General features: G+C 37.0%; 2 protein-coding genes across 11 annotated transcripts in view; both read right to left on the bottom strand.

Moving 5' to 3' along the window:
- Window positions 1-27,230, bottom strand: part of LOC125667235 (receptor-type tyrosine-protein phosphatase alpha-like) — a 198,616-nt gene that overhangs the window by 96,750 nt on the left and 74,636 nt on the right. The window lies entirely within an intron of this gene.
- Window positions 4,031-27,026, bottom strand: LOC130054059 (multiple epidermal growth factor-like domains protein 10). Of its 10 annotated transcripts, none has more exons than XR_008802323.1 (10): window positions 26,641-26,883; window positions 25,096-25,206; window positions 24,831-24,998; window positions 24,521-24,724; window positions 14,966-17,467; window positions 14,462-14,615; window positions 13,042-13,080; window positions 10,498-10,662; window positions 8,952-9,594; window positions 4,031-6,686 (listed from the first exon to the last, which is right to left on the bottom strand). XR_008802323.1 is itself a non-coding variant. In XM_056162357.1 (5 exons), the coding sequence occupies exons 1-5, from the start codon at window positions 26,720-26,722 to the stop codon at window positions 15,873-15,875; spliced, it is 2,160 nt and encodes a 719-aa protein (XP_056018332.1). In that variant the 5' UTR covers window positions 26,723-26,883; the 3' UTR covers window positions 14,148-15,872. The 10 variants fall into 10 exon arrangements, 2 of the variants coding, with proteins under 2 accessions (XP_056018332.1, XP_056018333.1); XR_008802324.1 differs by having other exon boundaries at window positions 4,031-4,402; XR_008802325.1 differs by having other exon boundaries at window positions 4,031-9,594; window positions 26,849-27,026.

Raw genomic sequence — 27,230 nt, 5'->3', positions numbered from 1 at the left:
ATATATTTGTAATTAAAACTTTAATCCCCCTTGTATCCAACCCCCAGGGACCATGATTTGAACAAACTTGAATCTGCACTATGTCAGAAAGCTGTTCATGTAAATATCAGCTTTTCTGGCTCAGTGATTCTTGAGAAGAAGATTTTTAAAGATTTTTCCTATATATTTGTATGTAAAACTTTGACCCCTATTGTGGCCCCATCCGACCCCCGGGGGCCAGGATTTTAACAATTTAGAATCTGCACTATATCAGGAAGCTTTGATATAAATCTCAGCTTTTCTGGCACAGTGGTTCTTGAGAAGAAGATTTTTAAAGATTTTTCCTATATATTTGTATATAAAACTTTGATCCCCTATTGTGGCCCCATCTGACCCCCGGGGGCCAGGATTTTAACAATTTAGAATCTGCACTATATCGGGAAGCTTTCATATAAATCTCAGCTTTTCTGGCACAGTGGTTCTTGAGAAGAAGATTTTTAAAGATTTTTCCTATATATTTGTATGTAAAATTTTGACCCCTATTGTGGCCCCATCTGACCCCCGGGGGCCAGGATTTTAACAATTTAGAATCTGCACTATATCAGGAAGCTTTGATATAAATCTCAGCTTTTCTGGCACAGTGGTTCTTGAGAAGAAGATTTTTAAAGATTTTTCCTATATATTTGTATGTAAAACTTTGATCCCCTATTGTGGCCCCATCCGACCCCCGGGGGCCAGGATTTTAACAATTTAGAATCTGCACTACCTAATAAAGCTTATCTATAAATTTCATCTTTTCTAGCCCAGTGGTTCTTGAGAAGAAGATTTTTTAATGACCCTATCCTATTTTTACCTTTTCTTGATTATCTCCCCTTGGAAGGTGGCCTGGCCCTTTATTTTAACAATTTAGAATTCCCTTTACCTAAGGATGCTTTGTGCCAACTTTGGTTGAAATTGGCCTAGTGGTTTTTGAGAAGAAGTTAAAAATGTTAAAAGTTTACAGACGGACGGACGCCGGAATACGGGTGATCAGAAAAGCTCACTTGAGCTTTTAGCTCAGGTGAGCTAAAAAACTGCGGGCCCCAAAACAAGACTTACATTTTTTGGTTTTGAAATAGACACTGTTGAAATGATTATTAGGATTCCACAGGCAAAATTAGACATCTTGGGGGATTTAGTGATTAGTTTTTTTGGATAGGAAAAAAGTCCCGTTGCAGGAAATGCAATCATTAGTTTGTAGGTTATTTTTTTCTCCAAGGCAATAAGTTCCAGTAGAGCTTTCATTTGGAGAATGTATAACGCTTTCAGTGGAGTAGTTAAACCACATCATCATATCAGATTGTCAGTTGGAATCAAAAGTGACCTTAGGATGTGGCTCGTATTCTTGGATCACTTCAATGGGTTGGCATATTTTCCAGATACAGTGTGGGAAGATTCTAATGTTCTACAATTATTTACAGATAGTGCAGGGTCATGTCAGCTAGGTTGTGGGGGCTATTTTAGGGGGGTGGGTGTTTTTTTTTCTAAAATGGCCACAACATTCGATGGGACAAGACATTATTATATTGGGTCTTTAGATCTTTACACGCTCCTATCCAAAATCAGGTCATAATTACAGTTGACTAAGACTCATTTTCCAGTCAACCCTTGTTTGGTCACAAATACTCCCACGTTTAAAATGGAGACATTCTGTGGATAGTAAAGCCATGGAGAGATGCCGGATTAAGGTGAATAGTATTGCAGCTTCCACTGTGCTGTGTTAAAGTTAGGTGGCTGTTGCATCGAGTATCCAGACTTAATCCATAACATTTCTCAGTTTTTGATGCCTGATAGGGTCCATCTTAATGAGATGGGTAATTCCATCTTCCTAAATACTCTATAAGGGGGGCTTGAATTCTTCACTTTAAAACTAGGGCGGGTATATCCCGATGGTTTCAGTTAGAAGGGCGAATTGGTTCGTGGGGGTCGTCCAGTTGCTTGGGTGTTCCCTCATGTGTGGGATGACTCTGAACCATTGTGATTGGTTCACTGTCATGTGGCGTTTGCGCACACCAAAGCAACTGAGGCCTACAACCTGGGTATGATCTTGTGAAATTGTGACACTTGAACTGTGAACTCTGAATGTGAAACAAGTACGTATGCTTAATGTGGATTGACTGAGGCATACAATCTGGGTCTGATCTTTTGAATCTGTGACATTTGAACTGTGAACTCTGAATGTGAAACATTACGTATGCTTGAGGTGGATTGACATTTATGTGCATACTCATGCAGTTGAGCTTTGTAGATAACATCCAATTTTATTTGGTATGCTGAAATAAATTTCCATAAATAAGTACCAATCCGCGGTTTACCCGGGGTGGTCATTTTTTAATGCAGTCTATATATGTGTGAACCTTTGATGATTTGAATGATGTTGCATTTGAATTTGATAATGTTGTGTGGGTTTGCCCATGTGTTTTGTGTTGAATGGCATCCCACAAAACTTTTAAAAGCCATGGGCAATGTTCGCCAAAAATAAATTTAAACAAAACATTCTGCTTTATGTTGGTGTTTTTCTCTGTATAAATAAAAGACAACCAAAAATATCTCTAGAATACTATGTTCATCCAAATGTCATAGAAAATCTGATTCCCGAGTCAACAGATGCAAAGATCCCCGGTGTGGAACTTGTCCATATATAAAGGAGGGACAAACTTTCAATTTCAACGGGAAGGAATTCACCGTAAATGCGGATATGTTTTGTGGCTCTAAGAATTTAATATATGTTATTACATGTAGCGGATGTAAACAAATCTATATCGGAGAGACAGAAAAAATTCTTAGAGCCAGAATTCGTGTACATAAGCAACATATTCAAGTACCGGAATACCGTAAAATAAAACTGAGTGAATATTTAGACGTGTGTGGAAACGGCCATTTTAACGTTTTTCCTTTTTACAAACTTTTCACGGACAATTTAGTGGAAAGGAGAGAAAAAGAAAAATATTTCATTCGCTCATTTACACCTACGCTTAATAGGTTAATGCAAATTCTTTGTATTACGTCACAATAATACGCTCCAAATGATTCTCTCTGTATTGTGACGTCATTATATTGTCATAACAACATAATTTGTTTTCATAATGTAAATCGTCTGAAGATTTTAAAAATGAAAGCGCTTACGTTTTACAACGTGTTGTCATATCTTATTTAATATTTTACCTATTGATTACCGGACACTGAGGCAATTTTTCACATTTGGATAGATAGATATGCAAAAATCAAAAGTGCGATGGTCGCTCCAAAGTGCGATGGTCACGCCAAAGTGCGATGGTCTGCGCCAAAGTGCGATGGTTTGTTAACGTTACGGACGCCAAAGTGCGATGGCCACGCCAAAGTACGATGACCACGCCAAAGTCCGATGGTGCAGAGTTCAGTAACGTTTGTGACGTCACGTCACTTTGACGTCATTCTTAACGTCTTTCAAAATGAAACCGAATAAATGCAACACGGACGACAGCATCGGCAAGGTTTACACTGTTGAGGATAGTGAGAACGGCAAAGTACATATGTTGTCGAACTATCTGGTTCGCCCAAATATTCTTTAATTGATGATCATTTATTACTTGTGACGTACATGTAATAAAATCCTGGGGATATGCTATAATGGAAAACATTCTAAACGATTTTGCATTGTTAAATTTTGTGTTTAATAACACAACAACTAGATGGTAATGAAAAAAACTTCTTATTTTTTATGCATAAATTTTGCACTGATATTTTAGTGAAACAACATACGGTTAGTACAGTCTGTACCAACACACTGTGTCGTTTACAAACAAATGGATTTCGGCGTGTCACACCATCGCACTTTGGCGTGTCAGACCATCGCACTTTGGCGTGTCAGACCATCGCACTTTGGTGCATGAGTGTGGACCATCGCACTTTGACGTGTCACACCATCGGGGTTGGGCGCAGATCATCGGGGTTTGGCGTGACCATCGCACTTTGGAGTCTTACAGATATATATATATATATATTTATGACGACACATCAACACCAAGACTGATTTGGCAGTTTTTGTCATGGCTTTATATATATAGAGCAAATTCTTGACAATAACAACGGTGCCACGAGTTATGGCAAATGAGTATACAAGGTGAATCAATGACAAATATAAACACCAATAATGTACAACAACAATGAGCTACACCGACTTTGTCAACAGTGTATGGCATAGTAATATCAATGAAAATGAGAAAATGACAGAAGCTCAATTATTGGCCCCAGACTCTGGAAAACAACAGAAATCTAGGGCAGGCTTCAAAGTTCAAAATTCGGCCAAGTCAGTGTAAGAACCAACGGTTCCACCAGAATACACATCTGTATAAAGCCACGACGTCTATTATGTATCGGTATGCTTCCAAGGATCGCCCAATACCTGAAAAGAAAATTGAAACAAAAACAGAAATATCCGAAATATATCAGAAACGGGTTGGGTGGGATGGGTCTTAATCGCAGCAGCTACAAGTTGGAAAAGGAAGCTTCCTCGTTACGCATGCTCTTATAAGCATGTACTGAAGACGTGCATGTCACTCTCATTACATGAGAGTTATCTTTCTTTGTATATGTTGATGATGAGTTGCTGGTCGGCATAAAAGGAGTGAACTCTAAGGAGTTAACTCTGATTATGACGACACATCAACACCAAGACTGATTTGGCAGTTTTTGTCATGCCTTTATATATATAGAGCAAATTCTTGACAATAACAACGGTGCCACGAGCTATGGCAAATGAGTATACAAGGTGAATCAATGACAAATATAAACACCAATAATGTACAACGACAATGAGCTACACCGACTTTGTCAACAGTATATGGCATAGCAATATCAATGAAAATGAGAAAATGACAGAAGCCCAATTATTGGCCCCAGACCCTGGAAAACAACAGAAATCTAGGACAGGCTTCAAAGTTCAAAATTCGGCCACATGTCGACGAGAACCTGCAGTGAAGCAAGGTGCGCATAGACATCAGCCACATGCTGCAAATTTTGGCCCCTGCCATGACGAACTGCCCAGTATGGATCAACTGACCTCGATTAACTGCTCGAGGCGGAAAGTGCTGAACCCCCTCCCTAATAATAGTGAAAAGGCCCCCCTGAATGGTGTTCAGGAATATAGTTTGACCAATATCAGTTAAGTGTACCCCGTCTCGAAACAAGACCGGGGAACATGATTTGAGATCAGGGTACGAAATATAACCCCCACCCCGTTGAATGATAAATGCACTCATTGCACTATTTATTCTCTTGCGGGACATTTCTGCTGAATTTAATGAGAACATATGACGATAATAAGTACGAGGCAAGATTTCAGACCAAATGAATCTGCAATTTGGCAATAATTGATAAAGTGTATACATAGTTTGCTTCATAAATCTTTGCAATTGTCTAAGTGACATGGTCCCGATGCTATTACCACCGCAATGTAACATCAAATCATCGGGAGGACCAAATTGAACAACTAGCCTTTGGATCTTAGATTCCATATGCTCCCAGGTCATGCCCCTCTAACCAAACCATCTAATGGCAATGTTCTTGGATAGTAGGTTGAGGTGCTGATTACCAAAATAGGGTTTAGTGTAGTAGCATGCATGATATATCAAAGATGATCCGACTATCCATACGACTGTGTGGATACCTGCAAACTTAACATACTGTTAGTGACCAGTATAATGTTGCAAGCACCAAGCCTATAATGACAATTCATACACGAATATAGGATTTAACTGCGTTAGACTTCCATCTACCCTTAATTTTGATATGTTCTTCTGGGACCCCCGAGAGATGCATATGGGTTGCACCCCCTATTCTAAATGAATGGAATTTAAATGTAGATGTGTCGACTTCAATGAACCGTAATGCTTTGTGCAAGATTGAAGTAAACTGATAAGAAGTGAGTGGCTTACCGTTTAGGTGGAGTAATAAAGGGCCAGGTGATGTTGGTCTAGAGTGCAGATAATGTTGTAACGATTGAAATAGTGTAGAGGTTTCCTGATTGAGATCTATCTGAACAATGGAACCCACTGCATACTGATCAGTCTTCGAACCCCTAATACGCAGTTTAATTTGGTTCTTATAGAACCCAAGACCATGAATGGAAATTGCGTATGAAGTGTTTGTAGAGACTGTTAGCTCGCTAACTCTAAGTAATGCAAAGAAGGCCAAATGAAAAGCAACAGTAAACAAAGTTGCCTCGTAATAATTTTTACAGACTGAAGGAAGTGCCAATGTAACCCGATTTAATAGGGGCAACGAAATAGGTGCCCTTATGTCCTTTAATGGGTTTAAACGATGCATGCCTTCTAACATCTTCTTAACAATGAAAACTTTAGTTGTGTCTTCTTTACCTTGAATTTGCAAATGGTAACTTAGCCCGCTTAAGTAGCATTTTGCTGTGGAAAATGATATGTTCTTTGCTGATAGATAAGCTAAGTAATAAACAATTTGGTCCACAGAAGGTGGCCAAAATGATGGAAGGTTGTACTTAGACCGAAATTCTGTAAATGAGTCTAGAGCCCTGCTATAAGTAGCCGCGGTGTTTTTGGAAACTGCTGCTGCTAAATGTGCTTCTATTCGATACTCAAGACTTGCCATATTGCTGGAGGTATCCGTGACGGATATTTCTCTGCCTGTGGGGCAAGGGATTTGAAGCGGTCCCACTGAAAGCGAGAAATAGCATCAACAATGGAATTCCGACATCCAGGAATATGAACCGCTTTTATTTGTATATTGTGTCTTAAGCAGAGCAACACTAATGGGCGTACTAACTGCATGACCCTTTGCGATTTGCTCGATTGTGAATTTAAGATGTAGACCAAAGCCAAATTGTCTGTATGTAGTAACAATTTCTTAGACTCAAAGCTACCCGCCCATACCCAGAATGCGCACAGAATAGGAACTAACTCGAGGAATGTTATGTCTCGGAGAACCTGATAATCCCAGGTACTAGGCCACTTAATAACAAGCCAACTGTTGTTGCAAAATGCACCGCCTCCGCAAGATGCGCAGCTATCCGTAAATAGGTTTAACGCAGTATTTGATGACCATAGGAGATCTGGAAATGGAGCACGGCCATTGAAGTTTTCAAGGAAGTCTAACCAAACCCTTGCATCTTGTTTCATGCCTATTGTGACACGAAGTCGAAAGTGTGGTTTACGGATACCAATGGTAGAATTATAAAATCGACGGTTGAATGCCCGACTACCTGGGACTACCTTTGCAAAAAAATTTAAAGAACCACACAAAGACTGCATTTGTGTAAGTGTGACCTTCTTGGACGACGATAAATAGACCAAGGCTTGTTTGAGCTCAATGCACTTCTGTTCAGGGATGAAGATTGTTTGGCTAATTGTGTCAATGTCCAAACCTAGAAATGTAAGTTTGGTAGTTGGACCCTCAGTTTTTTTGTCATTGATTGGAACCCCGATTGCTCTACAAGTTTGTCTGAAAACTAGAGAGAGGTTATAACAATGATCAGACAATGGCTTACCAACAAACAAGAAATCGTCGAGGTAATGAATAATATTACTGTTGTGTGATTGGGTAGCTACTATCCAATGTAGTAATGAGGAAAACTTCTCAAAAGTTGCTCAAGCAATAGAGCAACCGAATGGCATGCATTTATCAATGAAGAATTGATCACCTACACAAATAACCAACAAAGAAAAATCAGCAGGATGTACTGGTAACAACCTAAAGGCACGAGATAAATCCATTTTGCACAATAATGCCCCCTGCCCTAACCTTTGAATCATTTGGATAGCCTGATCAAATGATGCGTAAGCAACTGAACACAATTTCGGGTCGATAAACTCATTTACACTATTTCCAATTGGAGCAGATAAGTTGGTGATTAGTCGCCAACTCCCATCTTTTTTAGGCAAAACCCCAACTGGGTTGCACCTTAAATTTGACAAAGGGCGATGGTGAAAAGGACCAGCCATACGACCTAAACTAATTTCTTTATGAATTATCTGGAGTAATTCTACCTGATGCTGAGTTGCAGATTTCAAATTTTTTGCCGAAACCAAGAGTCTTAATCTTGTGTAATTTAAACTGAAACCATGTCTAAAACTATTCACAACGTGCTGGACTAACTGAGTATCAGGATGATCACGAAGGTAATTTTTCAAAATGGAATGATTAATGGGTGTTGAACCTAGGTCCCATATTTCTTTGACGTTGATGGGAATTGGATTGTGCTCGGGGGTTGAAGGGACGAAAATTGTGCTGACTTAACGGTTGCCTGGGTTGAGGGTTGGATGTTGGGTTTGGGATGTTAGCCTGAGGAGATGGATTACTTTGATTGACCCAACAATGTAGTCTAGGATGCGACTTATTACAATACATGCACAAGTGGAGGTAATTACAGTGCTGGCGAAGGCATGAACCCGTAAAGTTAAAGTCGAAACATTTATGGGTCGGTTGAGTGGGGGGTGACTGGCTTTGGTTAGAAATAAACAAGACCCATAGCTCAGCATCAACGGAACCCCAGGAAATGTTGGGATTCTTTGACAGGCGTAGCCTGAATTGCCTATCATATTCAATCCACCCACTAACTGATCTGTTTGCTGCCAGTCTAACTATGTGCATATACTTGAGGATGCCCTGGAGATCAACAGGGTGCCTCGTTAAGTATATACTTGCGAAGATTAAAAATGCATCTGTCCAAGTATGTATTGATGTAATTCGTTTAGGTGGATTTTTTGGTTGGATGACAAGCTGGCCATTGACAACTGAAACCCGTTGTTCATAGGAAATTTCAAATTCAGACTGTATTAACTTAGATAATTCAATGTAATCTCGCTTCCAAATTTTTTCCTTGATTGTTTGTTCAATGTGAACGGCCAAGTCGTCGCCAACACTAACTAGTGGTGCTATGACAGGCTCATGATAAGAGTGCATGGTATTGGTAACATTTTCACCTGAAATTTGTTCTCCCCTGTTTTCATTAATTGGGAAGTTAGCCATAACCTGTTGATGAGGGTCCACAACTGGCGGAGTGCTTAGAGGGATGACTGGCAGGCTAAGCTGAGTAGGGAGGTCAGTGGCCATGTGAGTTGTCACCGTTGTAGGTCTGGCAGAGGCGTGAGCCGTCGTCGTCCTGGATGCGGCTCTTCTTGTCCCAGCCGCTGGACCAATATATGGAGCGGTCCTGGCCCTCCGTTTAACTCGGAGCATGATGAACTACAGTAAACTTTTATAAATTATATATACATGTATCTGTTTATATTTATAATTATATCTAACTCCAGTAATTATAAAGGAAATTGTAATTAATACTTATTAATTGATAATTAATAGCTAAATTGTAAATGAAATTGAATTCGCACGTTTTTTCAAAATGGCGACGCCATGAGGCATGACTGAAACTCAGACGCAGGCTTAAGCAAACATCAGGAATTCAATGCAGCATCATCGAACTAAAAAGGAAAATTAGGGACCTACCGTACTGTCCAGTTTTACCTACAGTATACCTACAAGTGAGACCGTTGTTGGTGTCGACAAGGATACGCCTTAGAGATTGTCTGCAGATTCGGAATGTTAAACACGTCTTAATCGCAGCAGCTACAAGTTGGAAAAGGAAGCTTCCTCGTTACGCATGCTCTTATAAGCATGTACTGAAGACGTGCATGTCACTCTCATTACATGAGAGTTATCTTTCTTTGTATATGTTGATGATGAGTTGCTGGTCGGCATAAAAGGAGTGAACTCTAAGGAGTTAACTCTGAATATATATATATATATATATATAGATAGATAGATAGATATACCTCATTTAAATATTGATTTGAGGTAAGTGTACACTCTGTAATTGTGTGTATAAATAAAGAAGCTTAGAAGAAGCGAACTTCACTTTCTCATATCGAGGTAAGCTACTGACAAACAAGTTGATGGTACTGGGGTTTCAACAGTATCGTTTAAAGTCAGCATTTCGCAAATTCTATGGTCGTTATAACTATCTAGTTCGTCAATACAACCTCGCATTGGGTCAAATGCTGTCTGGCGTGTTTCATACCGATTGTTAAGCCGTTCTTGGCATACTGATTTTGACTGCGAATAACTCCGTTTACCTGCTCAGGATATAGGGCTCACTGCGGGTGTGACCGGTCAACAGGGGATACTTACTCCTCCTAGGCACCTGATCCCATCTCTGGTGTGTCCAGGGGTCCGTGTTTGCCCAACTATCTATTTTGTATTGCTTATAGGAGTTATGAGATTGATCTCTGTTCGTTATCTTCACCTTGCATTACCTGCAATGAGGCTTTATGTTGTTATTGGTGCCTATCTCTCGTCCTCTTTTGACTGGATTTATTCACCTTGCGACTTCAATATGACAGTGTTGGGTATATTTATACCCTATCTTTCTTTTCATTTATACAACGTAGAAACAGATGCTTCATACCACATTTAAAAGTTATCAAGAAAAATTCTTGTCTTTCTTTACTTTAATACATCACGTGTACTTACCAGTTTCTTCCATTATAACATATCCAGAGGAGCAGAAGTTTGTTATCGTGGACGCGGCAATCCTCAACTCCCTGCCATGTTTCATACTGCTTGTTAGACCGTCACTCTATGGAGTCTGTAAGGGGCACAGGCTCTGACAGATTGGTTGGTGTCCCTCTGATTATCCTTGGAGATATGAAACATTTGTCATATGTACTGTCGTCAAATAGTCACCTTGGTACAGAAATGAAAATTCATATACCCAAATTAAATATGGCCATGTTCCTTTAAGAGATATTTTTGACGATTCCTTTTCAGATCTCGTGTGCTCGATCTCAAAATGCTCTGTAAAAATGTTAAACTTGTGATATACTAATCACTAGAAATCCATTTAGTAGTAATCTCACCGGACGTATTTTCTGAACCAAAACTTTACATCATTTGACATGCAAATTTTCTAGCGTTGTTTACGTTATTGAGTGTAACCTATGTGGCTTTATTTATACGGGAGAAACTAAGGATTCACTTGATAAAAGAATAACGGGACACAGATTTCAAATAAATAGTGGTGGTAACCAACTTCACTATAAACATTTTAATTCCCCAGACCACTCCATATTGTCCATGAGATTCGGGATTTTAGAAAACAAATTACCATCGTACAAACAATCGAACATTAAGTACCCATTTTCGTAGACAACAAGAACATTACTGGATCAGAACTCTAGGTACTGCATTTCCATATGGATGCAATGATAATGTATATGGTGTAGAAAATTTGACTAGTCCACAAGGAAATAAAGCGAATGTAATGGGATTCTTTCCAAAAACTGAAAGAAGGAAAGACAACCATTGACATCTGAATATGAGAAATTTTGTCGCCAATTGAAAGACAGGGGTTATCTGTATTTAGGACCTTCTAGAATAAGCGATTTGAGGTCCTCATTTTCAACTATATCAACGTCACCAGTAATGACATGTCCAGCTGGACTATAGTTGAAGGAAGATAAAGGACAAGAACACGTAGGTTGGTTAAGTATAAGGCCAAGATAAATAAATAGTGTGTTTCCTATTCCAGCCTGAAAAAATAGGGTAGGTAGGTAGGGTAAATATTTTATTTTATTTGAACATTTTATTGTTTAAAATTCAACTTTGACAGTATGACATTTTATATCAGGATTAAAGCATATTGTGTACATGTAAAACTATTTTTGAAAAATGCATATTACACCGACATAGTTATGCAAAAGTTACCTGGATATTTTTTTCCTAATATTGAAATGTTCGTCTTTTCGACATTAAAACTTGGAAGGCATCAATATCTTTTTTGGTCGCCGATTCAGCTGCCACTAACAACCCTGCATCTATTTTTCAGGGTCGGCTAATATATTTTAGGGTCGTTCGGGAAACCGGAAACACACAATTTATTTATCTAGGCCTAAGGTAATCTATATCTAGGCACTGCAAAGTTTGTTTATAATTAAAACGTTTGGATGAAATAGTAGAAGCATATTTGTAGGAAATACTGGGTGTAGACTGTAGACTTGAACTTGAAATAAGCTGGAATACACGACTGAACTTTTTTTATGACGAATAATGTTGCTGATGTTGACGGCATTTATTCCTTTATTTGTAAATTTGAGCTCAAGGAACTAGCGGCATGATTTGGAAAGAATATCATCCATGACCCACGGTGGTTTAAGGAGCCTGCAATTCGCAACATCCATAATGATAGAGTTTAGCCTATATTCAGGTGTTAAAAATCCAAGTATAGACTAGCTGTGGCTTCTTTAAATAACCTTTCTAAAACTTTCAGTGGAACAAAGTAAAGTTTTGTGCGATATAACAGTTATAAACATATAATGACTTTTTATTATTTGAACAACTTAGCATCATCCAGGGGACATACACGTTGAACTTAAGGCTATCAATTTCAAAGTTTTGGTACTGGGATTTTTGCTTATATCATGTTTATAGTTTGACTGAAGACAAGGAATAAAGAGGATTTTTGAAAACGACATTAAATTTGATTATTTCAGCCACTCTCCTCTGGCCCCTGGGTCCATGAAATTTACAAATTTTAATTCCTTTTACCCAAAGATGTTATATATCAAAATTGGTTGAACTTTGTTCAGCAGTTCCTGGGAAGAAGCTGAAAATATTCAAACGTTCACGACCGACGAACGATGCACGACGACGGACAATAACAGATAGCTATAGGTCGACTGAATGACTCAGGTGACCTAAAATGTAAAAAGCAATACAATTGAAATTTCCCGGCAATATGCACAGACTTATCATCGTATTTTCTACTATGATTTTATCATGATTTATTTTGCATTTTATTGCGCATATATACTGCAGACTTAATTTACGCAGATTATTAAGCTAACGACTTGACTTGCAGGCGGTTAATTGCATGTATTGTTATGCAATACTTGCAGATTGCTTTTTCTATCATATGGGTTTTGGAAACAAAACATCCTCACAAATATGCATTGTCTGACAGAAGCAAATTCCAGGGACAAACTTTCTTTATAAGTGATACAGAAAACACTGCCTTACCTGGTTTTACAATCAGTGTATTTACAATCCGTTCCATTCCTAAATGAAATAAAGCTTTAAACTACAAAACTTTCACTTCTAAAATCATCTTATTCTGATAGTATCCCATAAAACTTGAAAAAAAATAACATGTAATGAAAATATATATTGCATATGAATAGAATACAGCATAGTTACATAATAAATATGTTTCTGGTATTCATATAAATGATAAACGCAGCGAAATGCGCATCTGGTGCATCAAAATTGGTACCGTATAAGTTTTACATTATGACCCCTGGGTCGAGTCCTCTGCTGGTGCACTGTTAATCCCCGAGGGTCTCTACAGCCCAGTAGCTAAGTACTTCGTTACTAGCTTGAAAATACGGATGTATATTTAATTGCTGTTATAAAATTTAGAAATTCATTTCAAAATTAAGGATTATCTCCCTCACGCATAGCTTTTATCCTTAGACGAATTTGACTCGACTTGTTTGGCACACTGTATTTCCCTATAATAGCTCTAAAACTTCATTGTTACATTGTTATTTCGGATTCAAACATTTCGGTTGAGCATCACCGAAGAGACATTATTTGTCGAAATGCGCATCTGGTGCATCAAAATTGATACCGTATACGTTTTACATCAATAACGCACACCGGCCAACAGATTTCACGAAAAACCATCCACACCAAATGCTGTCGACAAATTTCGATTCAAATTGATTGATTTATTAAAATACACATAAAAAGTTTCTTTGTATCATATTTTCCATCCCATGCGAAAAATTTTCACTCATGTAGAAACGTTACCGGCTTATTTGTAGAATGCCACAATTATTGATCCATGCATGAAGCTCTTGGGCATAGTAGTGAGGGCTCCTTAACGTTCCAATGCCTACCGGCACCTTATCGACAAATCGATACAAATCTACTATATATAACTACTAGCTTACCTCTATGGATACGCGAGTTGAGAGGTGATTTTTGAGAAAATCCAACCCGCATCAAATGCGTTCGACAAATTCAAATCATCTGATAGAAACGGGAAATCTATACATTCTAAGTGGTTTTTCGTTATGTCTTAGTATGGTATTTGGTTCGTGTTGTATATTGCTTAACGTACCGCTGGAGAATTTTTCACTCACGTGAAGACGTTAGCATTCCCGGTGAATGGCTACAAAATTTAGGTCTATACTCGCCACTTACGTTCTTTGAATGACGGGATGCTTATCATGACACACCTGCCGTGATACCAGACTTCGGTTTTTGCGGTTTCATTCGAAGGACGCCTTTTACGACAAGCAAAGGGTACTGAAGACCTATTCGAACCCGGATCCCCACGGGAATAATATGCAATATGGCAATAAATACTGCAGATATTATTCTGAATAGCCACAGTGTCCTACTATAGGGCCTATCAAAAGCATTCGTCACATACCTCTAATGTGTCCAGGGGTCCGTGTTTGCCCAACTCTCTGTTTTGTATTGCTTATAGGAGTTATGAGATTGATCAGTTTGTCATCTTCGCCCTTCATTTGGTGCAGATATGATTTTCTTAAAATCTGCTCCAACCTCAATTCCTGTAGAAGCAACTATTACAAAAGGGAAAGATTGTGGACGGTGAAATGTTTTAAAATGTATACATACATACCTTGTGTTGTGTATATACAAATTTTTATCACTAACATGAACAAGTTCCTGTGGGAAGTAGAATTATTTATTAACAAGAATCATAAATATTCCGATCGATTCAGCAAGCTTACACAGTCCTGAACATTTGTCATTCATTATATGGTCCATTTAGCAAGCTTATGCTATCAGGAACATTTTACACATCATTTATTTATTTTGAATTCATTCTAAGCACCGACTTATATCAGTACAAATATGAAAGCAAGACTAATATCACATCTTGTCAAATATTACCAAGTAACTTACTTACTTAATTCTCTTCGTGCTACAAAGCACATAAGGCCTTCACTGAGGATCTCCATCTCTGTCTGTCTGCTGCCATGTTCTGAATCCGGCCCCAAGTCCATCCACACTCCTTCATCTCTTTCTCTACTGATCGCCGCCATGTTTCCTTTGGTCTCCCTCTATTTCTCTTTCCTGCTGGTGTCCATCTCATGGCGATCTTTGGGATTGATGTTGCTCCCATCCTGTGGACATGTCCGATCCATTTCCATCGTCTCATCTTTATCATCTCAGATATTGGTGATGTTACCAAGTAAAGCTTATACATATTCTTTCAAAAGCGAGTATATTAAAAAATTAATACAGCTTACTTGGTATCTTCTAGCTGGTGAGGGAAAACTCCGACAAAGTAGGGCTGACTTCGAGAAACTTGTTCAGTGAAAATGATATTGTTCTTAACAAAGTCTTGTTTCCACCAATAAAATTTACTGCTAAGTTTCGTCAATCTTCATTTGGTTTTGTTACAGTGTGGACTATATTGTGTACTTTTTCTCAGATTTACTATTTCAAACATATGTGATAATCAAATTTTAAAATCAAAGGAGGGAAAAAGTAAGACGAGTAATATAGAATCACCCAAACCTAATATATAATTTATATTTTTTATCATGTCAAATCTTCAAAGTTTGTATTTCTAACAGGGGTGTGCATGTTTAGACGTTCAACTGCTCTTTATGGCAGCATCATTAAACGTCGGATTGAGAATTCATCTTAATCTGGGTAAGCCTCATCACACATGTATATTCTCAATTCAAATAACAAAGAGACACACAATTCCAGTTCAATATGAAGATGGTAGTATAAAATATACTTACTTCTGTTTCGTAATACAGCTGGAATTGTTTTAATGCATATTACTATGCGTAATTGCAGTTTTAGGAGATTTTTTCCTGCCATCTATACATTCTCTCTAATGTGTAACACATTGTGCAGGGACCATGTACAAAACCTGTATGAATTCTGAGCATTCTGTCACATACGGATATATATCTGTCATTAAAAGGGAAGAACTTACCCATATGATTTGAATGAAACGAAACATTTTCCATTTCAATCAGAGATGAAATGTACTGAATGCTCCAACACATTTTGTAGGCCTTTGGACTTTGTTGACTAGGTAGACTAAGCCATCCTTCTTCACATTTAGAGCAGCTAAATGCATCATTGCATAAACTGCATCCTTCTGCACAGTCCTTATCACATTCAATACCGTATTTATTGTTGTTACAGCCATGTAGACAATTCCCAGTCATGTCACACGTCTTGTTTATACAATCACCACTGCACGGAATGTTACATGTTTTACCGTAGCTAACATCATTACTACACATCGTGCAATGTGTTTTAGATTCACAAGAGGAGCAGTTTTCTGGACACTTGAGGCATTGCGATTTATTAAGAAACCATGAATCTGCACATTTATGACATACTGGACTGTTACTGTCGACTAAGGAGCATTTTGTGCAATCGTGGATAGCTGCAGAACATTCTTGGTTACACTTATCGCTAAACCAACCATCGCTACATCCGTGACTGCATGTTTGATTACTTAGGCATGTAAAGTTTAAACAGTTATGGCTACATTGTCTTTCACAGTGACTGCCATGTCTACCAGCAATACAACGTTCACAGACCCCAGTGTCAATGTCACATGCCGCATTTAAATCGCAATATGGACTGCATTTCTGATCACACTTACTGCCATTATATCCTATGACACACACATAACATCTACCCGATTTAATTTCACACGAACCATTTCCTCCACATGTACTTGGGCACTTTCTAGCACATCCTTGGCCGAACCACCCATTTTCACATTGAGAGCATTCATAATCATATTGCTTGCATTGTGTACAATGATTTGGACATTGTTCATTGCATTGTCTCCCTTTGTATCCTGGTCTACACTGATGACAGTCACCCTTTCTAGAACAGGTGTCTCCCATGCAATTCTCCATACAGGATATATTACAGGAAGGACCGTAAAAACCTTTTCTGCATGTACGGCATATACCTGTAGATCTTTCACATTCTTGTTCACAGTTTCCAATGCATATATTTTTACAGAAATCACCGTAATATCCATCTTTGCAAGCCAAACATTTTCCCTCACTTTTTTCGCATTCCTTACTATTACAATTTAATGAACATTTTTCAGAGCAGTCAGCTTTGTAGAAGTCTGGTTTGCATGTACAGTTTCCAGATACCTTGCCACAAGATTCCTGACAACCAAATGAGCAGTTTTTCTCACACAGAGGTCCAAAATATCCATTCTTGCAACTTAAGCATTCGCCTGTGTGAAAATTGCATCCATTTTCATCGCACGATTCCGGGCATGTCTGGTTGCAAAATTTACCGAAGAAACCCTTTTGACAAACGCAATCCATTGCAGTGATATTACAGTCAACACCACAATCTGACGCACATGTACTGCTACAATTTTCACCGAAAGTTCCGTTGGTGCATTCTGATGAAAATTAAAGAAAGAAAATTTAGAACTGAACATGACGAATCCTAAAAATGTCAATAGAAAAAGTTATCTTCGCACAATCATGAGTGTGTTAATATAATAAATGACAGTAAATCGTATAGAAGAATGTATAATTACTTTCAAGTACAAAAATGATTTGATACATTAATATTTTGTATCAAAATGGTGTTACATGTAGAACTGATAAAGAGAGTCGTTTACTTGATTTTTGTGTCATGATTTCTTGTATTAATTGGTTTTCAATTTTAATGCAAAACTTTGGGACGGTTATACACATACGGTCTACAACAAGAATCAATGGGTGCTGCGAAACCATCTTTAAAAGTGCACCCTTAATCTTCTGCATAAAGAATACACCCCGTTAATTTCATCCTAAGGTACTAGCCTTCTTTTGTTAACAAGACTTTCCTTAAATACTTCATTAGCAAGTCTAAAAGTATGCAATTTCTTTGGTAAACTAGAAAATTATGTGACTAATAGATATTTTGCGCACAGAACGTCGCCTACCGGTCGCGGTAGCTCAGGTGTAGAGTGTTTGATTCCAACAGGCCATGAGTTTGAGCTCCGCTCGTACCATGGCCGCGTTAAACCCAAGACGTAAATATATGTAGTGATTGCTCCTTAGCCAAACGTTCGGCATTTAGAAGTGAGAATTACATGACCTTAAAAACGGAGGTCCCGTGTCGTGGTAAGGGTTGTCATGTTAAAGAACCCACATTGCTACGGCCCTGAGCGCTAAGCATAGGTCTAAAATTGTGTTACTTCGCCTACAACTGGTGACGTCTAAATATGAGGGAAAAAAATTTCGACGGGACGTAAAAAACCCAAACAAAACACAACGTCGCCATATTGAATGACCTTAGGCTAATTATTCATGCTTATCAAATGTTAAAGGGGAAACACACGATGCAATCATGGACGCAGCCTTTCATTACATAAGTGAGTAAGCACCTACACGATGCAATCATGGACGCAGCCTTTTAATATATACATGTAGATGTATACGATATATATTGCTTTCATTTCAGACTTTTTGTAATTTTTTTTCTTACATTTTAATTCGATTTGTTTACATCATGGATACAGAGGACCAAACGTTTACGTTAGCAGACTTTCTTTTGAAAAGTTCCTGCTCTGAGAGAGTATTTGTCACGTCATATACCACTTACTCATGCTCTAAAACAACCAATTTACAGTCTAAATGTCAATTCTCAATTTTACACAAATGTAAAAAATCCGGTGATACCCTTCTACCAGCTGCTGGATTTATTACAGTGTGGTATTTCAGGGGGGGGGGGTATACACTAACAATGGTACTTACACATAGTCTAAGAGTCCTAAAACAGCAATGAATGCGTACATTATGGTATTATCCAGGGACGTTGTAGAATCTTTTTTAAATGAGAATAAAGAAGTTTTGACACAAACATCTAAATCTACATCTAAATAAACAAGACGGTCATGGGCCAAATCTCTCACCTTCACCCTGCCATTGTTCAGCTATTTTGATTTTTGATATTTTTTTTATCAATCTATATTCCCATAAAAAAACAACAACCCCATGTTGTGGCTCCAACCTAGCCCCAAAGGATAACAATATAATTGAAAATGAATTCACATAACACAGAGATGCCTCAACACCAATATGACTAACATGATCTTGCTCTTCTGGTCTGGGGACAACAAGATATAAAACATCTCGAACTCAAACCCAGACTCAAATTCACGTTTTTCATCTCAGCAGAGATTTTGCTAAAATGTGCCACCAAACTTTCTCAGAGTCGTCTCACTTGAGTTGAGATTTGACAAAATGATTCAACATGTTTTCATTGTTACAGGGGGCCTTAATTTCAATAAAATCCACTTTCACTTTGTTGTTTACACTAGCTACAACGCTTTGGCTTGTGCTTTACATGTAATTTTCGAATCATTCAATAGCTTCACATGGAGAAGCCCAGGCACATGAAGTATGGACACTACTATACCCGCAACCCCTTCTGATTTTTTTCTCAGCGAAATCCCCCCCCCCTTTGGATAATTTTTATTCGGCGACAATTTCTCTGAAATGTGTGGATTCCCTGTCTATCTCATCCTTTTATCGATTCATGTAATCATTTGACACCTTTTGTAAGCTTTAGAGATTGGCCTTCTACCGGTAAAATAAAGGTAAACTGTATATAAAATACCCCATTGACACTTGCTTATTCTCAGGATTTTTGTGGACCATTCATACGAAACATAACTCATTTCTTATTCTGTGACTTCCTCTGTGGCTGCCAGTGGAAGAGAAGAAGCCCTCTCCGATCAATGTACGCACTTTATTGTGACAAATAAAAGAGATATGGGTTTTAAGTTGAAGAGACTTTCAGTATGATATCTTCCTGGCCTGCCACTTGCCAAAATCCCTTAGGTAACGCTGCAATTACTTGGAAAATGAGTCCCGAAGCCGGGACCCGTTTGTTTATGAATTTTTGTTTCTTAACTTCTTATATACAGGTAGAGGGTCAATCTCTAAAGCTTATAAAAAAGCGTGAAACGATTATATAAATCGAAAGAGGAATGAAATAAAGTGGAATCCACGCGTTTCAGAGATATTATTGCCGCAAAAAAATCAGGAGGGGGAGGGCGTAGTAGTTGTCCATATTCCAAGTGCCTGTCGGTGACACAGCTATCATTTATCGTGTACAGTTGTTTTTTGACATATGATATATTTTAGTAATCTTTTTTCATTATTTCATGGAGAAGTGAAAGGTAACGAGACTTTTATTGACAGGGGCTACTGAACTCGGGCTCAAGATACGCATTAATGTAAGGGTCATGGTCACTAAATACAAAATAGCTTGTAACAGACAACATTTACATTTGAAGTGGAATTCCTTACCGGTTATCTTGTGAAATACTGTCTTGATATGCATAAGTTTCTCATGGCTGGGAATTGTAATAAAATCTCTCTGCCAAATGACAAAACACGCCCGTGACCACCCTTATTGCTCTGCCTGCTGCGCTTTTTAGAAACATCAAGCCATCCAGCGTCATATAATATGACCCAGTGGCAAAAACTAGCAGCGCAATCAAGACTTGATAGGGGTGGGGGAAGGATTATTCTTGACACGATTGTTGTACAGCTGATTTTCTTTAAGTAAATCTACTATAAAGAAAATGGTGACAGGGAATAAACGACATTTGTCAAAAACATCACCCTCGCTAAACCCTTCCAAAGGATTGGACCTGTCAAGGATTCTCCTTGTCCTCACAAGCATTACATCCCTACGACGACTGCGTTGACGAAGTCGTCTGACAGCCACTTTGTTGTGAGTAAATACACTTGAGATTTATTTGGGTTGCTATTTACCAATCTCGGGATTTTCTGAGAAATCTGAAATATTTTTCTCAGCTGAGTTCAAAAATATTTTGGTGGCACGCGCATTTGAGAAAATTTTCAAATGTGAAAAAAACACCTCAAAAACATATCCGAGTTTGAGAAAATATTTATTTGGTGACACAGTTAGGTGAAAAAACTCAAATTTTCTCAGAAATCTCAGATTTGAGAAAATCTAAGCGTTGATGGCCTGGAAGCCTGGATAAGACCCAAAGTCACAACATCATAGATTATGGTATGGTATGAAGACCTTGCCCTAAGAAATCTACACACAAAATTATGAAAACTCCATCTTATAAATTTCAGGCGGTAGCGAATAGGTAAGATTTTTGACAAAATCAGTTCAACTTCAAGGTCACGGGGTCAAACACATAAGTATATTTGATTAGGTCTTGCTATAAACAATCCATATACAACGTATAACAGCTTTACCATAAATAGTTAAGGAAATATTGATTAGGTCAGGTTTTCAAAGAAAGTAGGTCAAGGTCACAAGAGCGAATACATGTACGATTGTATCACAACATCTTGTCATAAAAAAAAGCTATATACAAAATATGAAAGCCCCGCCCAGAGTAGTTCTGAAGATATTTAACAGATTACGTTTTATTGAATATACATTGTAGGTCAATTTTTAAAGTCACAGGGTCAAAACAGGAAATAAAAATTCTTGGCAGAAGAAATCTATACACAAAATATGAAACTTCTAGCTTGAATAGTTCAAGATATCTTGAATAGGTCAGATATTTAAAAAGTAGGTCCTACTCTAAGGTCAAGATACAATGTAACAATGTCAAACTTCACAAAATAATAAACCCTTGCCAACAAGAACCTATATACAAAATATGAAAGCACTACCTTAAATACTTGAGGAGAAATTGAATACATCAGGGTAGTTTTTTTTTTTAAAGTAGGTCAAACTCCAAGAAAATATCAAACACCATTGTATCTTGCCATAAAGAATATATACACAAAATATGAAGTAAATATAAAAGTAGATAAAATTAAGTTCAAGGTATATATATGTGTAAAACTCTAAGTTCAAGATGTATACGTAAGACTCTAAAGTGCGATGATCGCTCAAAAGTGCGATGGTCATTCCAAAGTGCGATTGTCTGCGCCAAAGTGAGATGGATTGTTAACGTTAGGGACGCCAAAGTGCGATGGTCACGCCAAAGTCAGATGGTGCGGAGTTCAGTAACGTTTGTGACGTCACGTTACTGTGACGTCATTCTTAACGTCTTTCAGAATAAATCCGAAGAAATGTTACATGGATGACAGCAACTGCAAGATTTACACTGTTGAGTATAGTGAGAACAGCAAAGTACATTTGTTGTCGAACTATCTTCTTCGCCCAAACATTCTTTAATTCATGATCATTTATTACTTTGACGTACACGTATTAAATTCCTGGGGGTATGCTATAATACAAAATATTCTATACGATTTTGCGTTTTGTGTTTAATAACACAACAACTAAATGGTAATGAAATAAGTTCTTATTCTTATTTTTTGTGCATGGATTTTGCACTGATATTTTGGTGAAAAAAAAACACACGGTTGGTACAGTCTGTACCAAAACATTGTGTCGTTTACAAACCAATGGATTTCGGCGTGTCACACCATCGCACTTTGGCCTGTCGGGTCATCGGACTTTGGCACATGAGCGAGGACCATCGCACTTTGGCGTGTCACACCATCGGGGTTAGGCACATACCATCGCACTTTGGAGTCCCATCGCACTTGATAGGTAGGTAGGTAGGTAATGATTACTTTTCGCAATGATCGGTAAAAGTATAGGTAAACAATATACACGAAAACGTTTAGTAAAGCTAGTGACTGTAATCAATAGAAAACATTGCAAGTGAAAGTAGCGAGCATACATTTTCTAGACACTTTAAACCTACTTCACCACCTCAAAGTAGATAAATATGAAATTAATAAAATATCATCTGCACTTCTTAGTGGTAATTTTCATGGCTATTTTTTTACGAGTGTTAAAATTGTATCAACTTACATGCTTTATTCCTATGATCTTTTGACCCAGAAGTGTGCAAACCAACTATAGGGAGTGCTTTATTTTCTAATTCTATATATATATGTAACACTATAAACACCGACACAGCAAGCGCAAACTGTAGGGTTCTTTATGACATTCATAAAAATCTTATAGTTTCAATCCAAAATAATGATTTCATTGCAGCACATTTACATGTATCTATTACAGTGTAACTTATGAAAATGTAGACGTATTAGAACTATTCAATGTGCAGTGTATCAAGGTTCTTTAAACTCTGATAATCGAATATCTACAGTGTCTGTGATCAAGGACAACTTTTATTACACCTTCCAGATTACAAATATATGGCCTTGACAAATATACATGTACTTGAGAATGATCTGTGTCTGGCTAAATGACTCGTTCTGAGTAGTAATACACTGGTCATACATGTAAGCACATTTGTTGTGTGACATCTCGAGATTCATTTCTCGGAATTAAAAGTTAAAATCGGTAGACGAACATGCCATAGGACAAAAAGTCACAAAATAGGTAGGACAAAAAGTTACAGGAAAAATCACAATGATGACTTTCGATCAGACAGGATTAAAATTCACAAGTCAAAAAGTCTCCAAAATGAGTTTTGTTCAGTCCACATTTAGCACTTTCGGGTCCTTATTAAAAAAAAGTTTAAACCATTGAATTCTTTATTTATCATGTGACTCCACTTACTACTTGTTTTGACATAATGGAGAGTGAAAGGACGCAAATCTTAATTATCAGCATTAATGTAGCATCACCACAAAGCTTAATCAATAAGAAAAACCTCTATTTTTATAAAAACTCGAATTCATATTACACAATGAATAAGATAAAGGGAATAAAAAATTGATAATGACTATTAAATCATTATCATTAAAATATAGAGTTTGGAAATTTAAAACAAAATTCTCATACAAAATATAACATTTTACATATCTATTTTCTTAACCTTTACCAAAATTTATACAAAAACCAATATTTTCTTCATATTCTTATCAGCTGTGACTTTTTGTTCTGTGATATTTTGCCCTACTTTCATTAAATTTCTTATTGTAACTTATTGTTCATGGTGATTTTGTCCGTGACTTTTTGTCGTGTGAATTTTGGTCCAGCATTCATGAAAATCACAGGTCTTCCAGATATTACCTTAAAAACAAAGGTAAATTCTTATGGTAAGAGCTAGGAAGGTAAATCACCCAACAATGCATTCTACTATCTTTCTATTACAAAGTGACTTCGGAGAAACGAAAGTGAGATAACGGACACACAAATAGGTCAGCTGAATTTTCCACTTAAACTTTGTTTACAGGGGATCTATCTTCGTGGTTAGATTATGGCCTCACTTTATGTGCAAAAAGTTCAGAGGTAAAAATAATAATATAAGATTATATACAATTCACTATATGAAATACATTTATTGTTTTCCTACATCGAAGGAGACGTATCTACATATGATATTCAGAGAAAATTAACTACGCAATTTTTAAGAAGCTAAAAATGCACAAAACTACAACAGAAGACATAGATAAGACACGACGAAGAATAGGTTACATGTACTTTAGTGAATCATCGTTTGACTCAGGGAAGGTAATAAAAAGGTAAAACTTACCAAAATATTGAATGTCAAACACTTCTACACGTGCGTTCTTTGAAGAAACGATTTCAAGATATTTTCCAGAAAGCGGCTTATAACAAGTTATTGACATAGTTTTCTTCCCGATGTTGTTGCCCTTTTCCAACTTGTTGCATGTCACATCATTAGTCCTAGCATACTCCATGTCTTTGATGTAAATTGTATAATTTACATCACGTTCTAAAATACACAATATTTCATCAAAGGTATTTTGTGTTAAAACTCTAATCTTTCAAAAATATCACAAATTTTACAAAACGATTGTAAATGATACATGTACTATTACCGAGAAGAAGGGTAATGTCCAGTTTGTCAATTGTTATTGACTGATTTAGTTGGACTCTCAAATATGGCTTAGAGCCCTCTTTCTTTAAAGAAGTTGAAAGATCTTCATCTAGTAATTTATTTTGATCGTCTTTATCATCTCCTGCTGCTGTCCGGTATAACACGTTTCCTAAAATATGATATGACAATGCTGATGGATTCGTTTCTCTACGTACAGGTAATTTTTGTTTTTCTATGATAATAAATCAAGTGAATTCTTGTCTTACGCCTTTGACAATTGTAGTCTTTGGATCCACCCCAACCAGGCAAACAAGTCTCACATTTTTCACTGCAGTCTACACAATGACAGACACAGGTGCCATTTCCAAAACATTGACCTTTAAGCAAAAAATTACGTAAAGAGGAATGAATAGTTTAGACTTTGTAACCGGACAATACTAAAGGCCGGAATGGATGTAGTGGTACTCAAAAAAGTACCAATATCTCCGCTAATACTTATTATATTTTTATTTGGTAAAAACTCCCATAATCTATGGGGAAACACCTTTCAGAATTTCATAAGATACATGTATTAACATTTTCTTTGTGATAAAAAATATAAAAATCCTCTCGGAATAAACGAAAGTTGTAAAATGTTGGTGTTTTCCCAGTGTAGCCAGTGTCACATATTTCTTTATATCTCCTAGAATAGCTCATATTTTCTCATTCGTTAAACTTTTCCCACAATCTATGGGGCACACACTTTCAGAACATAACAAATGTGGCATTTAAATGATTTCTACTACGTGGCAATCCTGCCAGAATGAGTGCATGTAAATGTGGTGAAAAAATGGAGGCTTCGTGAAGGAGTATGTATTGCATAATCTGTAATATCTCTTAAAACAATTTTTATTATCTCATTCGGATAAATTTCCAAAACTCTACGGGACAAGACCTTTACTAATATATATGTTTTTTGCATCTTGTTAATGGTAAGGATATAAAAATCCTGCGAGAACGTCAAAATCGAACTGTAATTAAAAAACAATAATACAATTGTAATAAACAACTCAACATAGTATTTAAATTTGATTTTTATTCACGATAATGTTTAGTAGACAACCATTCATTACCCGAACTCCGGAAGCCGTCTGAATGCATTTTTCACACTTACTTTAAAAACATCGACTCGATCGCCTATTTGGCATGAAATTTTGACGATCTCGACTCATTCCGACAGGATTTTCACATACTAAACATGCACATAATTCTACAAACTTTACATGCTTTAAAACATCTTGCCTCGTAGATAGTGGGAAAGTTATCCGAATAAATCAACATACAATATTTTTGAGATATATGATTCTATAATACAACGACACTCATATGACTTCTCTATTTTCTCCCCATATTTTCTTATTCCGGTAGGATTTTCAAACACTTTCCAGCAAATAAATGCAACTCTATTTATATTTCTTAAATTGTCTTCCCCTATGCTTTATGGGAAATTTTACCGAATAAAAATAATGAACTATAGGAGGATTTATAATAAAATATTTGATACCACCTTTCTATTTCGGAACCAATTTTTTCGATCACTGCTCATTCTGGCAGGGATTTGTATTAGTTGTCATCTTCGATTTTCAAATCATTGCATATATTCTGAAAGGTTTACCCCATAGATTATGGGATATTTTACCGAATAAAAATATAATGACTATTAGCGGAGATATTGGTACTCTTCTAAGTATAACTACCTCCATTCCGGCCTTTAGACCTCCCTTATTTTTGATTTTAAAAAGGTATCTTTTGTTGCGAAAACATAAACAAACCTTTTATAACTGTTACGAGGAATAGCTGCAGTATCAGAATTGATTGAAATATCTCCATTTGCACACTTATACACTTTCTCATTCCTTTACGGTAGTAAATATTTCTTTGTACACAATAGGTTTTAATCCTTATAACTCGAGTGAATGATAAAAATACATCTATGTTAAAACGACTAAGTAAACACTGATTCTATTTAAATCTACTCACATAATTCACACATGGTTTCCGCTTAGTCATCACCACTTCCATCCTATCTGAGCCGGCTTGAAGTAAAACGCTGAGTGGAGTAAAAGTCAAAAGCTAGTCTGTGATGTTGTGGATTCATTAGCTGATATCATCATGACCATGTTGACATATAAAGATCATATTCTTCCTCCTTCATTTCCTGTGTGCAAATGCAGACTTCATATATATATATATATATATATATATATATATATATATATATATATATATATATAGGTACATAATTTAAGAAAGAAAATAATTTTATCAATAAACTGATCAATAAATATTCCATAAAAATCAGATCTATAGTAGTGTATGATTATTTTAATGTGCACATCTATCTGCTATAACTAAAACAATT

Source organism: Ostrea edulis, chromosome 4 (assembly GCF_947568905.1).
Source record: "Ostrea edulis chromosome 4, xbOstEdul1.1, whole genome shotgun sequence".
Classification (NCBI taxonomy): Eukaryota; Metazoa; Mollusca; class Bivalvia; order Ostreida; family Ostreidae; genus Ostrea; species Ostrea edulis.
The sequence above is the reverse complement of the archived record's forward strand: the minus strand, read 5'-3'. Positions and strand labels throughout refer to the sequence as shown.

What these genes read in the sequence shown, in the direction of transcription:
- LOC130054059 (XM_056162357.1), bottom strand. Translation starts at nt 26,722, where the DNA reads ATGAGAAAGTGTATAAGTGTGCAAATGGAGATATTTCAATCAATTCTG. An exon ending in CCTCGTAACAGTTATAAAAG is followed by an intron (nt 25,207 to 26,640) that starts GTTTGTTTATGT and finishes TTTTGCTTAAAG; the next exon opens with GTCAATGTTTTGGAAATGGC. An exon ending in GTTTGACATTCAATATTTTG is followed by an intron (nt 17,468 to 24,520) that starts GTAAGTTTTACC and finishes AATTTTCATCAG; the next exon opens with AATGCACCAACGGAACTTTC.